Source organism: Hordeum vulgare, chromosome 7H (genome assembly GCF_904849725.1).
Source record: "Hordeum vulgare subsp. vulgare chromosome 7H, MorexV3_pseudomolecules_assembly, whole genome shotgun sequence".
Lineage (NCBI taxonomy): Eukaryota > Viridiplantae > Streptophyta > Magnoliopsida > Poales > Poaceae > Hordeum > Hordeum vulgare.
In genome coordinates, this window is record NC_058524.1 from 348925500 (window position 1) to 348943024 (window position 17525).

Here is a 17525-nt window from a genome sequence, read left to right on the forward strand (position 1 = left end):
CAACCTACTGATCTTGATGATGATGAAGTTTTTTTCCCTCCGGCGCCTTACGTAATGGAATCTGATCAGCACAGGACATTTTGCAAAGCATTTAAAAATGCCATGTTTCCTAATGGTTATGCATCTGACATACGCTGTAATGTGCATGCTAAGGAGAAAAAAAGATAATTGGGTTAAAGAGCCATGACAACCATGTCCTTTTGCAACACTTGCTACCACTTGCTGTGAGAAGAACATTACCAGAAAGAGTGAGTGCGGTATTGATTCGTGTGAAGTATAGTAGCTACACTATAAATTGGGTAGACTTTCATACACAAGCATACGACGAGGGATGGCCGTTTCAGAGTAGTGGAGTAGCTCTTGTTGCACAAACCACGTCTTCTGCAAAAGGATAAGGTGGCAATATTAGTGTAAGAAACAAGACATACTATGGCATTATAAAGGAAATTCTTGAGTTAAACTATCAACATGAAGGGAAAGCAGTGTTGTTCAAATGTGAATGGGTTGGTAATCGTCTAGAAGATTAATGAGTAAAAACCGCTCAGTTTGGGATCACTTATGTGAATTTCAAGCATGTATTTAATACCGGTGAGAAAATATCAGATGAGCCCTTCATATTAGCCACCCAAGCAACTCAAGTTTACTATGTTGAAGATCTCATTGATGCTGAGTGGTCTAGTGTTGTTGTTCCATCATTGTATGACATAGAAGAACCTGAAGATGACAATGGTAATGTTTTACGTGTGACGTTGCCTGATCCATGTACTGCCATACATGTGAGTGTTGCGGATGGAGCCATTGGTTCAGCTATGACAAATATAGATGGACTAGTTCTTAAAGCTAGTGATATTGAAAAAAAGTAAGTGTTGTTTACGATCCTGCAAGTATTTCCAGTGACGTACATGTACTCATATAATGTGTCTTTTGCATGAGGAAAAATGGCAAGCACAAACGGAAAAGCTAAAGATGGTGGGGTCACGGTGGATCAACTTAAAGCGGTAGAGTATGAGCTACACAGAAGTAAGACCATTGAAGAAAATGATAAACGGCTAGCAGCGGTACCAGCAACAAAAGCTTCAATGCAGGAAAATATGGAGGCAAACCAATCCTCCAAAAAGAAAAGAAAGGTGAATTTCCATCAGATTCATTTTCTACCTGAAGAAAGCAAATGTAGCTTTCAACACTAACTATATATCTATGCACGCATCCTCCAGCGCACCTGTAAGCGCGAAGGAAGGGAGTGTTTTGAGGTCTAGGGTATCAAAAGATCAAGATCATGTAGATCCTGAGCATCAGCCTTCCAAAGGTATTGTAGTATAGTTGCTCATATTGTATCCTAATATCACTTGCTAGAATTGTTGTATGACTATGTTAATTTTCTTGCATGAAGAGATTACTCGTGAGCTTGATGATGAAGGTAGTCAAAAGAAAGGTGGACGAAAAATTACTCAAAAGGCTAACATATATGCTAGGCTCAATCAACCCAAAATCCATATTCGACTTAATGGGAATGGCCAGCCTGTTGGGCCAGATGCAACTGAATTTACCAATTTCATTGGTACTTTGGTGAGGAAGCATATACCACCTGCAGAGTTAGATTGGCGAGATGTTGATGTAGAAAATAAGTTGTTGGTGTGGGAGACCTTGAAGGTATAAATGGGCATAGTTTGATTAACGTACACTCTTTCAATTATTGTCTAACTGAGTTTCCTAGTTTCTCTCTTTTTAATACACTTTATGATCTGTATTCATCCGCGTTGAGCTTTGTTATCAACACTTCACACATACAATGGAACGATTGGAAGTCAGATTTGAAGAGGCACAAGTTTGATGTTGCACTCACTGATGGACAACTTATGAAAATACGTGATAGCAGAATTAGTGAAGCTAATTGGAAGACCCTTATTACTTACTGGAGATCTTCGGTATTTGAAGTAAGCCATCCCGTTGAATCAAAATCATAGTATACATGCAGCACTCTGTCAACATGGCTACTCATCATAAATCTGCTTTCCTTTCTTCTTGTAGTCTCGCAGTGCTATCGCAAAGAGGAATCGTGCCAATGCAGTGCCTCATACATCTGGCAGCAAGAGTCATTCCCGTGTTGCCGATGAAATGATAAAAATAGTTACCCCCGTTAAAAATGACAGCAAGAGTCTCTATTGCTAATGCATAAATAAATGATTGCAGGCTGTCAAACTTGGGCATGAGCCTCGAAGAGATCAAGTTTATATCGAAACACATACATGCAAGAAAGGGGATAGGAAAGGTAGTTATGTGCCTGAGGCAACAACAACAATTGTAAGTCTCTTTTGCCATGCTCAGAAATTGTACAAGTAGAATTACTTACAAATTGTACAAATATAATTAACATAGCAAGTGAATATCATTTTGCAGAAAGACCTCATAGAGAAAGCTGAAACACACCCTGAATGGAAGGAAAAAACATTAAAGAAGGTGATCTGTTTGCACGTGTATGTGGAATTAAGGAGCCAAGGGGTCGTGTTCGTGTGTTAGGTATAGGGCGAATGCCTCAAGATTTGGGCACACCGGGTACACGGGGTAAAATGAGCACAAGAGTTCTAGTTGCAATGGAAGGGCGTCGAGTACTTGAAAATCGTGTTAGCATGCTGGAGGAGCATGTGCTTGAAATGCATGAACGAATGGACCGAATGGAATTGATGTTGGCTTCACAAGGAGGGAATAATATGGAAACTCCTAGCTCGCATAACGGTTCCAATTCTCGACAAGCAAAGAACTATTTCCACAACTTTTCATTGCATCAATAATCCTTCTTGCATGCAATAACTCTGTTTTCCATATTGTTGTCTGAATAGAACTCAAGACTTGAAGTTGAGGAAGATAATGATGGCGAAGAACATGATCAAGGGGATGATGAAGAGCCCTTTGTTCATAGAAGAGTTGTTGCAAAGCCCCCTGCAAGAAGCTCATCAGCCCATGAAGATGAAAGCCTGGTAATATTCTCACGCTTACCTATATGTTTAAATTCTATATTATTTTCATGTTTCTAAAATTATCATTGATTCAGATTGGTATGGATGTGCTTCTATATGCATGGACTCGTCCTGAAACTCTTGTTGCTAAGGCAACAATTATCTTAGTTGATCCAGATACTATTGTGGGCGAAGAGCCCCTTGGACCAGGGACTTATGAGGTTGTTGTCAATGTTGCGATCAGAAGGAATGCTACGGTGCCTTTTGAATGTGATGGTTTACAATGTATCGTTGATGCTGTCACAAAGTCCATTGCATGGCCATCTAGCAAGGTAATCACCAACAATATATGTTCTGTCCACTTGCCTCGAATTGTTTGGCGTGTGATATTGACTCATGATTAGTTTGCCAGATGAAGCCCTACAAGCCAGGGGCATCTTCCTCGACCCGCCGCTAAGGTATTGTCCTTGACCCACCCCTAGCGCTATCTTTTTTGCTTGCGTTCTGATATGGCAACTTTGTCATGATTCGTCCGCTATTACGGTGTGTGACCGATATTGCGGGCGATATAGCGTGTTTGGATTGCGGGCATAATGCTCTGGCTCCATAAAATATATGTTGACATATCACTAGGCGCCAGTGTAACGCCCCGGACACACCCGCCGGCGGTCATTACTCCTGGCGGGATCTAGACTGGCCCCACATATTACCTATATGTTTAAATTCTATATTATTTTCATGTTTCTAAAATTATCATTGATTCAGATTGGTATGGATGTGCTTCTATATGCATGGACTGGTCCTGAAACTCTTGTTGCTAAGGCAACAATTATTTTAATTGATCCAGATACTATTGTGGGCGAAGAGCCCCTTGGACCAGGGACTTATGAGGTTGTTGTCAATGTTGCGATCAGAAGGGATGCTACGGTGCCTTTTGAATGTGATGGTTTACAATGTATCGTTGATGCTGTCACAAAGTCCATTGCATGGCCATCTAGCAAGGTAATCACCAACAATATATGTTCTGTCCACTTGCCTCGAATTGTTTGGCGTGTGATATTGACTCATGATTAGTTTGCCAGATGAAGCCCTACAAGCCAGGGGCATCTTCCTCGACCCGCCGCTCAGGTACTGTCCTTGACCCACCCCTAGCGCTATCTTTTTTGCTTGCGTTCTGATATGGCAACTTTGTCATGATTCGTCCGCTATTACGGTGTGTGACCGATATTGTGGGCGATATAGCGTGTTCGGGTTGCGGGCATAATGCTCTGGCTCCATAAAATATATGTTGACATATCACTAGGCGCCAGTGTAACGCCCCGGACACACCCGCCGGCGGTCGTTACTCCTGGCGGGATCTAGACTGGCCACACATATCAATACTAGTCTTTTTTGAGCACTTTGTCCTCACTCATGCGCACCCGGGATCAACTTCCCGGTCGGTCACCCATCCTAGAACTACTCCAAGCCAAGCACGCTTAACCTAGGAGTTCTGTTTGAATGGGCTCCCGGAAAAGAAGGAATTCCTTACTAATATGAGTAGTCTATCGTTCCTAATAAGCCAGGCGATAACATACACCACCACTCAGAGGAACCGACGTCCTCGTCGGGCCACATGAGCGTTCCCTCTTGGTACAAACGTCTGTGCATCCAGTCCAGTACATGTACCATGCCGTGTGCCACGACGGGTCACAAACGCACACCTGTCCGCAAACATCCGTGTAACCGCGAGGGTCGGCACTGATACCAAACTTCTAACGCCCCGGACACACCCGCCGGCGGTTGTTACTCCTGGCGGGATCTAGTCTGGCCCCACATATCAATACTAGTCTTTTCTGCGCACTTTGTCCTCACTCATGCGCACCCGGGATCAACTTCCCGATCGGTCACCCATCCTAAAACTACTCCAAGCCAAGCACGCTTAACCTGAGAGTTATGTTTGAATGGGCTCCCAAAAAAGAAGGAATTTCTTACTGATATGAGTAGTCTATCATCCCTAGTAAGACACGCTATCACAGCCAACGCCAACCAGCATGTGTTTCGTCCAAACTTTAGTCGCCAGGACATGTATGTGTCATTACTCGGTACTGTCCCAGCTTTAGTTCATGGCCTCTGATTTATTATGATGCATGTTAATCAACCAAACTGCTGCTAATCCTCTACACACTTGAAAGTGGACAACCTCCGACGAATAAAACAAAAATGTAGCTACACTAGTTCGCTTCTCTCCAATTTGATTAAATTGACATGGTGCTCATGGCCAGGTGGGTTATTTAATTCAAAATATTAGTGTAAGTGTGTATGGTTGGATGCATTTTCAATTTATAGACTGTACTGTAGCAACCAACTTTTGATCATTAAGACATCTTGTGTGCATGTCACTTAGTGACAGAGAGCCTATAGGAACAATATTCCACAATTTACATGCCATTTTACTTACTAATTGTAAAAAAGTACATAAAAATTATAAAATACTGAGCATTTTTATAAATCCGCTACGACCCTTACTATGTCATCTCCGTTGTTAACATTGTAGGAAAGACAAGAGGACAAGGAAGGCACCATGAAACTGGTAATTTGAGCTAGTATGGTTGATCTAGCTATCGTTTTGTAAATCTACATGGTGGATCTCTTAGCAATCGTTTTCTAATGGTGGATCATTTAGCCATACTGGGAACAATGGAGTAGAAACAATGCACATTTTAGCTCTCGTTAATTAGGTGGGTATTTTGTAGCAAACAAACATATATGTTTGCAAGTGTAACGGAGCAAAAAAACTGATACGTTTGTAGCTGCTTTAATATTTTGGAGTACATGCATACTGTATAGTGAGTTAGATATCTAACGTGGTTGATATTGTTTAAGTAAGGCCAAATAATATATAACATCAGCCTCTGCTGAATTGTTGGTTGGCAAAACAAAACATAATCAGACTGTTGTTTGGGAAATGTTTATGATAGGGGTGACGGCAAGTCGGTCGGCAAAGAAGCCACCATCAGGCCATCAGTTGGGGAAGGTTCATACATGGACAACAAACAGACGGTCGACGAAACAAAAATACCATCGGCACATGGGTCCGGAAAGGTTACTTCAAGGGCCAATAGGACGTCGGTCGGCAAAACAACACCATCGAACCGTCGATCGGGAAAGGTCCATGCCAATAGGATTGTCGGTCGGCAATTCTTCCTACTATCGCCGGTCTGTCGGACGGCAAAACTTTGTCGGTCAGCAATGGGCATTCCCGTCTGGTTTTTCCCAACAGACTGTCTGTTGGTGGAAGCTGTTATCCCGACCAACATGTCTGTTAAGAATGTAGTGGTGAGGCTAGCCCTATGTAGAGAAAGTCGTGCTGGAATAGACAAGGCCGCTTGTTCATGGACCTCTTGTGGGTGGAACCCTCCTTGGACTCTCGCAGAAGTTACCTTATGTGGGTTGAAGTCTCCACTAACATGAACGTACGATAGCGCCATCTATCGGAAACATGTCAAAAATCGATGTGTCAACCTTTGCATTTGATCTTCCTATCTTACCCTCTATTTACACTTGACTGTTTTACTTTTCGCTGCAATAGGGTGTACTTGACTAGTCATAGTTGCTAAAACTGGCCCACACTAAAATTGAAAAAAGATAAGTTTTTATCTTGTCAAGTATTCTAACCCCCCCCCCCCCCTCCCTTCTCTAGACATAGTTTCGATCCTACATCATTTGTTATCAAAAACAATGAGGCCAAAAGAGAATACAAAATTTTGCCTACTCATCCCGTGAACTGCACTTCAACATCTTTGCCTCCAAACAGCAGAAAAGAAAAATTGAACACACAAAAGGAATTCTAGACTACAAAAGCACACGGGGGGTGTGAACCCTCCTGTCATGCTGGTAGACTACACACGTGTGTGCTGCACTGCACAAACTGCAGAGGCAACGAAGTAACAGCAAGCAATTCTGCAAAAAAAAGGCACGATAATGCTCGTCCGTGATGTGTGGTGGAGCGAACTGCACGGAGAAAACAAGGGTTCTCCTCGAGTCTTCTGTATGGAGTGCAAGGGGATATTGGAGAGCATGAGGTTGTCGATGTGAGCTCCTGCCGTCGATGGGGCCACCGACTGGGCTGGGCTCCGTCTGTTGGACCCCAACGGAGGAAGGTGAGAGGAGCAGCGCTTGGTTGGGATTCCGGTGGCGCGGCTGGACGCCCACCGGTAGCCGTGCGCGAGGAAGATGGGTGGGGCGACGCGCCAGATCCGCACTGAAGATGTGCAGTCTGGATCTGCAAGAGTGGGTGGTGGGGACGTCGGGAAGGATCTCGCCGGCGGTGAGGTGAGGCGTCGTCACGCATGGAAGTGGCGACATGGATCCGAGGTTGGGCAGCATTGGCGGTCCGCGGAGCAGGACGGAAATGGTAGGAGGGGCACGGTGGAGCGCTCGCTGGGAGGCAAGGTGCAGCGGCGCGGTGAGGGAGGTGGTGTGGTGGCTCATCGAGGGAGCGGGCTGGGAGGGGATGTTGTGCGGCGCCAGTGCGTCGGTAGGTGGCCGGACGCAGGGTGGCGCCACGGCGGTTTGTTGGACAGTGCAGCTGTGGGAAGGGGGCGACACCGTCCCTATGGGTGGTTGGCCGGGGTAGGAAGAAGGTGAGGAGCGGGGTGGGGTGGCCAGGCGCGGAGTGGGGCGGGGCTCCGGCGGTGGGTGGTGGGGCGGGGCTCTGGGCAGATCGGGGGCAGGAGGAAGAAGGTGGAGTGGATCAGGAGGGGTTGGAGGGGATGGGTGGATCGTGTGGTGATGGGCTGGTTTTTGTTTTTCATGCAGCTCGGATGGTTTTGAGCGGTGGGTTCGCATGATGAATTTTTAAAGTGTGAAACTGTTAGTTTAGTGTTAATAGAATAAGGTCTTAAAGGGTGTTAACAGAATAAACCCACCCAATTTTTAATATATATATAATTAATTTTAAATATATAATAAGAATTTTACTTTAGAAAATACACACGCTCAATTAAATATACAACAAATAACCATCCGTTATACAACACGTACTATTGAAAGTACATAACCATTTTCTCTTATACTTTCTCCGTTTCTCAATATAAATCTTTTAAAAAATTTATTAGACTACATACATAAAAAAAATAAATAAATTTATATTTTAAAATATGTTTATATACATTTTTATTTAGTCTGTAGTGAAATCGTTAAAAAAACTATATTAAGAAAAGGAGGGAGTATTATACAGTATATACATGCATCATGCATGTTGCTTGGTGAAAGTTTACGGAATATTGTAACCACTTAACATGCAATTAGCTCTCGTTTCCTCGCTGGCAGTCTCTAGCTTTCCATGGTAAATATAGCATTGTTCTTTAGCTATTTCCCAAGTTTCCTTGCCTTCCATGGTAAATATAGCATTGTTCTTTAGCTATTTCCTAAGTTTCCTTGCCTCTTGACGAGCGGTGCAGCCAGCTCCTTCTCCTCGTCATTCCTTCCCACCGCGGGAAAACACGACCATACAAAACTCCTCCTCCTCCACCCTCCATCGTTCGAACCGCCGCATCGCTTGTCCTCCTCCCACCACCGGAAAACACATTTCCTTGATCCTAACCCCCGATCGCGATGCGATCGCGGTCGCGGTCGTGTTCAGAGATGTCCATATCGCTGTCGGCATCGTCATCGTCGGTTGAGCGGGAGGCGCTGCGCTTGCCGCGCTCACCGCCGGCTGCGCCGCCGGCGCTGGTCGGGGCTCTGATTGAGTCGCTCTCGTTCCGGAGCTGCGGATTCGGTCGCGCCGCGTCCTCGGCGTTTGAGAAGGAGGACCTACGCCTCCGGGTCGCGCTGCCGCAACGCCTCCGTGACGCTCTGCACGCTTCGCTGAAGGCGAGGGACCCGTCGGCAGGCGCCTTCGCGTTGGTGGAAGCCCCAGGGATCGGCACCGCGGCCAACCCCTGGTTCGCGCTCGCGCCCGAGGACGCCCCCGAGAACCCCCTGGTGGCGTTCGTCAACCCGCGCAGCGGCGGCCGCCTGGGCCCCGTCCTGAAGTCCCGCCTACAGGAGCTCCTTGGCGAAGACCAGGTCAAACTTCTGCCGCTCTTTCATACTAGTATGTAGCAGCACGCCTGTTTCGTGTTGCGTGGCGCCTGTGAGTGAGCCATTTTATTTTAGGAAAACATGGACACCACTACGACTACGTGATGAGGATGGGGTGTTGGTCGTCCGGTGCTACCTGGAGCTGCTGTCGCGATGCCGGGTAGTCTGCCCGATGGCGCGAATCCACGCAACCGGTTATGTCGAGTCTGCTTCGGTGTAGCGTGGAACTCTACAACCACAACGTACTCATCCGGGTGCCCAATACCTCTAGGAGGCCACGCTCCGGGAGGGTTAGGATCATCTGTTGTAGCACATCACGTTGTACAATCATAGTCGTGTGGACTCACTCATGTGTCATCCGCACTACAATACCATATAGTATTGTAGAGGATCTCAACCCGCTTCGGGATCCGGCACCACGCCCATCCCTCCTCCTAGTCTCAGTCTCCCCACCCAGAACACCCTTCCCTTTCTCTTCAAGTCGTTCCCCTCTCCCCCGGTCTGCGTCGCCTCGTGCTTGCCGTCCACGCCAACGCTATCAGGCTCGGACTCACGGAATTCCTCCTCATGAACAATCCGCGTCCACGCGGGTCTGCTCGGTCGCCTATCCGACGTGCACCTTCTTCTGCATTCCTTGGCTATCGGGGATCAAGTTCAAGAAGCTCATTACTTCGCACGCGAGGGCGGGGCTAGTCGCCGGTGCTTAGTCCCTGTTCGACGGAATGCCTGCAAGGAATCTTGTGCATTGGAGCGCCCTGGTGAATGAGTGATGGGAGGGGGCGGTGGGTATTCTCTCAAATGCAGGCCAAAGGGTCCGCCCAGACGACGTAGTTCTTATTGTGGTGCTCGATGCGTGTGCGCAACTGGTGACCCTGGAGGTCTTGAGCAGTGGAACTGGGTTTTTTCAACTGATGGGCTTCGTCTTCGCTACCGAGCTCTCCTTGAATTTCGGGGGTTAGAGCACTATAGTACGTAGTTTGAAACCAAACTTCATTAGTAAGCAGATATTCTTAGTAAGCAATTTTTTATACCTACACCACCATATATTTTTGGTTTACAAACATTTTTCCAAGCAATAAGATACCGTGCTCCGGTGCGGGTTTCCTCGACGGCCCAGAAGAAGGCTCTACAAATCGCGTCTAGCTGTTTCAAAATATTTTTTGAAATATGAAAGACCGACATGAAGTAGACAATAATCGAGTCCACGGCAAAGAAGATCAGTGTCAATCTGTCTCCCCGCGAGAGAAGTCTAGCGACCCAACCTGTTAGGTAGTTTTGGGAGGACTGAATGATGGGTTGAAAGGCTGAGGAGGGGAGTTTGTGACGGGAGATACGGAGGCCGAGGCAGGCTTGGAGAACCGATCGGGCGAGATTGATCGCATACGGGAGGATTTGGGGATGAGAGGAGACACGAGACAAGGTGAGGTAGGAAAAGGAGATGAGGGTAAGTTGTGAGCGTCTAAGTCGTTGCCGTCTTAGATTAGGTTTGGTAGCTTATACAGATGAGCATGCACATGGGTCTTGGCCACACAGCCCAGACAACCCATTGGGCTCAACCCACACATCTTTGGATCCTCTAACCCTTCTCCTTCGATGTCCACTGCTCATTAGGTAGTAGCAGGTGTGAAAATTGCACCTCTTGAGCGGACGTGTCTTCCTTCCATCACGGAGCTTCCGGGTAGCGCTGGTGTAGAACGGTGTAGTCTTCCCAAGTCGCTGAGTCCTGCGACAAAGAAGACCACTGCACACAAACCTGAACCATAGAGGTGTTACCCTTCTTGACCATGCGATGATCCAGGATGAGCTCTGCTTGTAATGGTGCAGCTGTGAGATCAGCCGTGCATGGCAGTTTTGTGAACATCGATGAGTAGTCTAGTGTGAAGGGCTTTAATTGGGACACATGGAACACGGTGTGAATGCGGTTGCTATATGGTAGTTCCAGCTTATATGCCATGGCGCCAATTCTGTGCTCGATCTTGGAGGGCAAGAAGAACTTCAATGCCAGTTTAGTACATGGATGATTGGCCACTGTGAACTAAGCATACGGTTGGCGTTTGAGCAGTACCTGATCACCAACATCAAATGATCGTTCCGTTCTGTTCTTGTCTACCTTTTGCTTGCATCGATTCTGTGCGCGTGCCAACTGAGAGCGCAGCGTGTCATTATGCATGGCCCAATCAAATCCTGCTACAAGGTCCTCTCGGAGATTCGCAGCCAACGTTGGTAAACCACCTAGGTTGGGATCTTGGCCATTAAGTGCTGGAAACGGTGAGGTGTTGAGCGAGGAGTGGTGAGTGGTGTTGTACCAAAACTCTGCAGTTGGATGCCATTTGCACCACGTAGTCGGAGTATCGTGCACCGCACACCAGAGGTACATCTCGAGATATTGGTTCACTCGTTCACTATGGCGGTCCGTTTTGAGGATGATATGTCGTTGAGTAGCTCAACTTGGTGTCGGCTGCCTCCAACAAATCACGCCTCATTGCACTTGTGAAAATCTTTTCACGATCGGAGACGATCGAATGTGGCATGCCATGAAGTTTCATGATATTGTCCCAGAAGACACGCGCCACTGTTGTTGTCGTGAATGGATGATGGAGAGGAACAAAGTGGGCATACTTGGTAAAACGATCGACTACCACCATATTACCTCGTAGCCTACCAACGCTGGCAGGCCCTCAATGAAGTGCGTAGTGAGGTCGTGCCATGGCTCAGTTGGTATTGAAAGGGGTTGGAGGAGGCCTGGGGTCTTCAACTGTTCTTGCTTTTCTTGCTGGCAGACACAGCACACGCACACAAAATCCTCAACTGCTTGTATGAGACCACTCTAAGAAAACAACCTTTTGACACGCTCGTAGGTAGGAGTCACGCCAAAGTGACCTCCAACTGCACTTGCATGGAATGCATTGATAAGCTTTGTTTGTAGAGAAGTGTTGGCCCCAATCCATATCCTCGCATGGAAGCGGATGATCCATTGACGCAATTCATAACCTTGCTCGTCGGGTTTGGAAAGAGCACGAAGATGGCGCAAGTATTGGCTATCGATGTTGATCTCAAAAGAATTGGACACTTCCTGAAGCCAATGTGGCTCACAAATAGACAAAGCGTCGAGGGAGAGGAGGTGTCCGACGCGAGATGGTGCAGCAGTCGTGTCATTGTCGGGGCCGCAACGATACTTGAAAGATAACTCAAGCCCCACCATTTTTTACATAGCCTTGTGTTAGAACTCCATCTCGAGTTGCTGATCACATAAGTGGCAGAGACTCTTGTGGTCGGTGACGATGACAAACGAAGCTCGTTGGAGGTACGCGCACTATTTGTCCACTGCCATCATGACGGCGAGGAACTCCTTCCCGTAGATGGATAGGCGCTGATTCCTCACCCCCAACTCCTTGCGGAGATAGGCGATGGGGTGACCATCTTGCACGAGCACTGCGCCAACACCTGTGTCGCACGCGTCCGTCTCGATCGAGAATGGGCGCGAGAAGTTGGACAGAGCCAACATAGGATTGTTCGCCATGGCATCTTTGAGAAGCTCGAACGCGGCCCGAGCTTGTGCGGACTAGACGAATCCCTTCTTGGTAAGCAGCTGGGTTAATGGATTGGCGATAATTCCATAGCATGGAACACACTTCTGGTATTAGCCGGTGAGTCCAAGAAAGCTGCGCAATTTCGTGGCAATTGTTGGTGTATGACACGCATGTGTCACACTTGTCTTGCTGGCATCCGTCGCCACACCTTCCCGTGAGATCACGTGGCCCACATACTCCACACGGGGTTAGGCGAACGACTTCTTGGAGTGCTTGGCATACAGTTTGTGTTGGCGCATAATGGTGAAGACCTCGCATAGATGTTGTTTCTGTTCCTGCAGGGAGGGACTGAACACCGGAAAGTCATCCAAAAATATAATGACAAACATACGGTTCGGTCCAGAGAACACGGAGGTCATCACAAAGTGAAAGATTGGAGGGTCATTGGTGATGCCGAACGGCATGACGCGGAACTCGAAGTGTCCATGATGAGTGTTGAAGGTCATCTTCTCCTTGTCCCCGGCACGCATGCGTATTTGATGATACCCCATACACAAGTCAATCTTGGTGGAAAAAGCTACTCCGGCTAGTTCATCCAGGAGTTAATCTATAACCGGAAAGGGAAATTTGTTCTTGATGGTCACCATGTTCAGGGTCGGTAGTCTACACAGAATCACCATGTGCCATCTTTTTTCTGCACCAGGAGTACCGGAGTAGCAAAGGGACTCATATTGTAGGTTATCACACAAGTGCGGAGCATTTCTGCTACTTGGCGCTCGATTTGATCCTTTTGCAATGGCGAGTAACGGTATGGCCGATAGTTGACACGTGTTGCACGTGGTTCGAGAGTGACGCCATGGTCGTATTGTCGATGTGGAGGCAGCTCAGTTGGTTCTGCAAATATGTCGCTAAATTCCGTCAAGACGTGTTGAATCAGAAGGGGAATGACTTCGATGCTCTCTGCATCTAGTGGTGGAGTTAACTGAAATTCCAATAGTGCTGCACCCCGTATTTCATTTGCATCATGCATCTGCCACAGTGTTCTTGCATCCAGTGCAGTGAGTGCCGGTGATTCCTCTGTAAGGACCCCGAGCAGCTGAACTTGTATGCCTTGTTGCTGAAATTGAATGGTCTTCTGTCTCCAATCACATTGCATTGGGCTATGCCCGGCGAGCCAATCGACACATAGCACTGCATCATAGACCCCGAGGTCGAGAGCAACATATCAGTGGTGAATTCATGACCCTGAGTGAGCCATTGCAGTTTCTGAACCATAGCAGTGCAGTTCGGGCGTTGGGCATTGGCAACCTACACCACGATGGCCGGAATGTTTTTGGTAGTAGCTCCAATCCATGCGGCGAATGTTGAGTTAACGAAACTGTGTGTGCTACCTGAATTGACTAGCAGGAACATGTTCTGTGTGCCCACCTTAGCCCGCAATCTAATGGTTTCTGTTGCTTCAGTGCCATCTACTGCATGTGCAGACAACACGCAACATGTCGGGTCAGGCGCCCAGTACGTTCATCCAACAGTTCTAGTGCGTGAATGGCCTTGTTAGAGAGTACTTCACCATGATCGCCCACTCCTATATTGGGGATTTGGGGCGAGCGTTTGCAATGGTGCTCGCGTGAGTACTTGTCCCCGCAACGAAAACATAGTCCATGCTGACGCATGTAATCCCGCAGTTGACGTTCTCACCAAAAATAACCGTGTTATCTTGCCGAAGTGGAACTGGACACTAGGATGGCGCGGCTGCAATGACTGGAGTTGGTCCCGAGCAAGGCCGACCTGTTGTTGATGTGTTGATTAGTGGGGGTGGGGATCAACATGTTGTTGTTTCGCAAAAACGAGGGCGTTGTAGTTCCATCTCCTCTTCCTGAATGCGCGCAAGGATAGTGGTGCATGTGATGCTCGGCGGTGCCTGGACACGGATAGCCATTCATCCTTGAGCCCCAACAAGAATTGGGTGACAAGAAACTTGGGACTCAAAGTTGTGTCCAAAGCTAGTTGGTTGTACATATACACCTCGAATTGTTGTCTGTAGTCTACCACACTAGCACGAAGTTGTAACAACTTGTGCATAAGAGATTCAAATTCCTCATGGCCAAATTCCTCGACGATTGCTCGGAGGAACACTCCCAAGTGAGCTCGTCATGTGTCCAACGAAATGCCCACAGACAGAGAGCGGCATCACCATTGACGTACACAGTCGTCGTGGGCACCCAGTTGTGCTGGGGGATGCGATAGAGCTCGAAGTATGTGCTTGGGGACGCGATAGAGCTTGAAGTATGGCAGACATTGATTCGTCCAAAAGCGGGGAGCGTCACCATCAAAATGGGGGAAAATGGTGCTTGGGTGGCCTGACGGAGTGGTATGGAAACGCAAGTGCGTCATCGGGTCAAGACAGCAGCGGTAGATAGTCATTGGTGACTCGTGTGGACGTCCCGGTGCCAGCAATCGTCCACCGGGGTGCGGTGCGGCTCGTGAATCTGGCGATGGTTATGGTGGTTTGCCTTTACGCGCCACCGGGGTGTGGAGTACCACTATCGAGGGATCATCCACTAGAGAACCCGTGGATGAGGTTGGGGACACCTTGCACATGTCATCCACATCTGCTTGGGTGAGGCTGATGTGCTTTGGGAGGTTCTAGAGCTCGTGGGAGACCTGATTGTTGAATACAGCCTACGCCTTGGCCCTCTTGTCGCGAGCATTTTCTCGTGATAAAATCTGGAGAGAAACTTTTCCATGACCTCAATGAGACGAACGGATTTCTCCCCCATGGCGGTGAGGACCTGCCGCATCTGAGTGGAAGGCTTTAAGGGCGCCCGTCTCCCGCACAAAGCGAATTGAACCCTGCGCAGGACTTTTGTGATCTCACCAGAGTGGAATAACACCTATGGTGATGGATGTTACCGATCTGGCCAAGGGAATATGGGTGTCCCAGCGCAGAAAAAAAATCTGGATGGATCGAAGGCTCTAATTACCAATTGTGACGACCGATCGGGCGAGATCGATCGAACAGGGGAGGATTTGGGGATGAGAAGAGACATGAGACGAGGTGATGTAGAAGAAGGGGATGAGGATAAGTGGTGAGCATTTAACTCGCTGCCGTCTCAGATTAGGTTCGGTAGCTTGTACATACAAGCACGCACATGGGTCTGCGTCACACGGCCGAGACAACCCACTAGGCTCAACCCACACATCTTTGGATCCTCTACCCTTCTCCATCGATGTCCACTGATCACTTAGTAGTAGTAGGTGTCACACACGCTTGAGGGGAAGTCGCGATAGTGCAACCGAAAATGTTTGCAATCGGAGAAGCGACAGTAGGTTGGAGGTGGGTAGGGAGGAAAGTTGTTTTGTGGAAATATAGGGAGAGACTGGTAGTGAAGAAGAAGTTGTCCATTGTCCAGGAGCAATTTTAGGTGAGTTGCCTCAGAAGTTGAGGCATGGGCTAGGATGAGTGTATCAACAGTGTATTGCAGGACAACAAGGGGAATATTTGAGTCGAGGGGGTGGTGAAGTAGCCCATCCTAATGAGCTTGCAGGATTAGGCGTTGGAGGGTGTCCGCTACCAGAATAAAAAGATAGGGGCAGAGGGGGTCTCCCTGGAGGAGCCCATTTTTGCAGCCGATCCAATTGCCTTGCACCCCATTGAGCATGATAGCTGTTTTTCCTAAGGATAGTAGCGAGTTAATCCAAGCAACCCATTTAGGTAGGAAGCCCATGTGGATGAGGAGTTGTAAGAGGGGTGCCAGAGCGATGGAGTCGAAAGCTTTGCAGAAATCAAGTTTGAAGATCATCGTCGTGGCGTTACGAGAATGGCAACAATTGAGCAGGTGAGCCGCATAAATAAAGTTTTCCGCAATGGAGCGCCTATTTATGAATCATGTTTGGTTGTCGTGAATAAGGAGCGGTATCAAGGGTTTCAGTCTATTTGTGAGGAGCTTGACGATGGCTTTTGGAGGGCAATTCTGAAGGGGTATGGGACGTAAATCATTTGCAGATCTGGCTATATTATCTTTCACATGGAGGACCATGAAAGAAGTATTGTAACGATCATGTGTGTCTAGATCATGGAAAGAGCGGAAGAAAGGAATGATGGTCTGTTTCGTGGAGTGCCAATATTTTTGGTAAAAGCAAGGGCCAAAACTATTAGGTCTAGGGCTGCCATTTGGATTCATTTGTAGAAAAGCATCATAGATTTCCTAATCAGAGAAGGGGTCATCAAGTGTTTGAAGCTGGCTCGGGGGGTTAGGGTAGACATCTGACAAGGAGAAGGTCTAGTCATGAACTTTGGGGGTTCCTATTAATGAAGTGTATATGTGGATTGCCTAGCCCTTTTCATCAGTTCGGACTTTTGGTTGCGTTGGGTAGTGCATGACACTTAACATGGTACCGGAGCCCAAGGTCTTGAGTTCAAGTCCTGGCTTTCACAGTTTATCTAAAAAATTGTTGTCGCCCCCTTTGTCCACGTATAGGCCTCTTGAGCCATGCCTCTCAATCTATCCACGTGAGAGGGGGTGTTGAAGTGTATATGTGGATTGCCTAGCCTTTTCCATCAGTTTGGACTTTTAGTTGTGTTGGCTAGTGCATGAAGCTTAACACCTATCAGACCTTGGTAAAAGGAGTTCAGAATAGAGGTCTTTCCATTGTGCGACGGTCTGGTGCAACGCTTGAGGACAACTACCGACTCTGACCGCACCACCAGATTCCAGGGCTGCAACTGCCACCCATGACGCCACCTCCATGTCCCAAGCCCTCCTCCCCAGAGGCGACTCGCCCTTCGTGATTCCCCTCACCAACAACACCTCTGGTGTTCCCTTATCTAGTGGGGGAATCACCACCACCATCGCTAGCGGACGTCCACCTCCTCGGCAGATTGCCCACCCCCACCACCCCCTCATTTTCCTGCCTTCAGCGTCTACTTCCCCTCACAACACAACCCTATGCAGACTGCCAACCACCATCA

General features: G+C 47.8%; 1 protein-coding gene across 2 annotated transcripts in view; it reads left to right on the plus strand.

Moving 5' to 3' along the window:
* The first annotated feature begins 8368 nt into the window (after positions 1 to 8368).
* Positions 8369 to 17525, plus strand: part of LOC123413526 (diacylglycerol kinase 4-like) — a 70476-nt gene continuing 61319 nt past the window's right edge. Inside the window, exon 1 of one of the 2 annotated variants that reach the window (XM_045106464.1) lies at positions 8369 to 9008. In XM_045106464.1, the coding sequence (XP_044962399.1) occupies positions 8553 to 9008 (456 nt within the window). In that variant the 5' untranslated portion in view covers positions 8369 to 8552. The remainder of the gene's footprint in view (positions 9009 to 17525) is intronic. The other variant, XM_045106463.1, reaches the window with a different exon arrangement.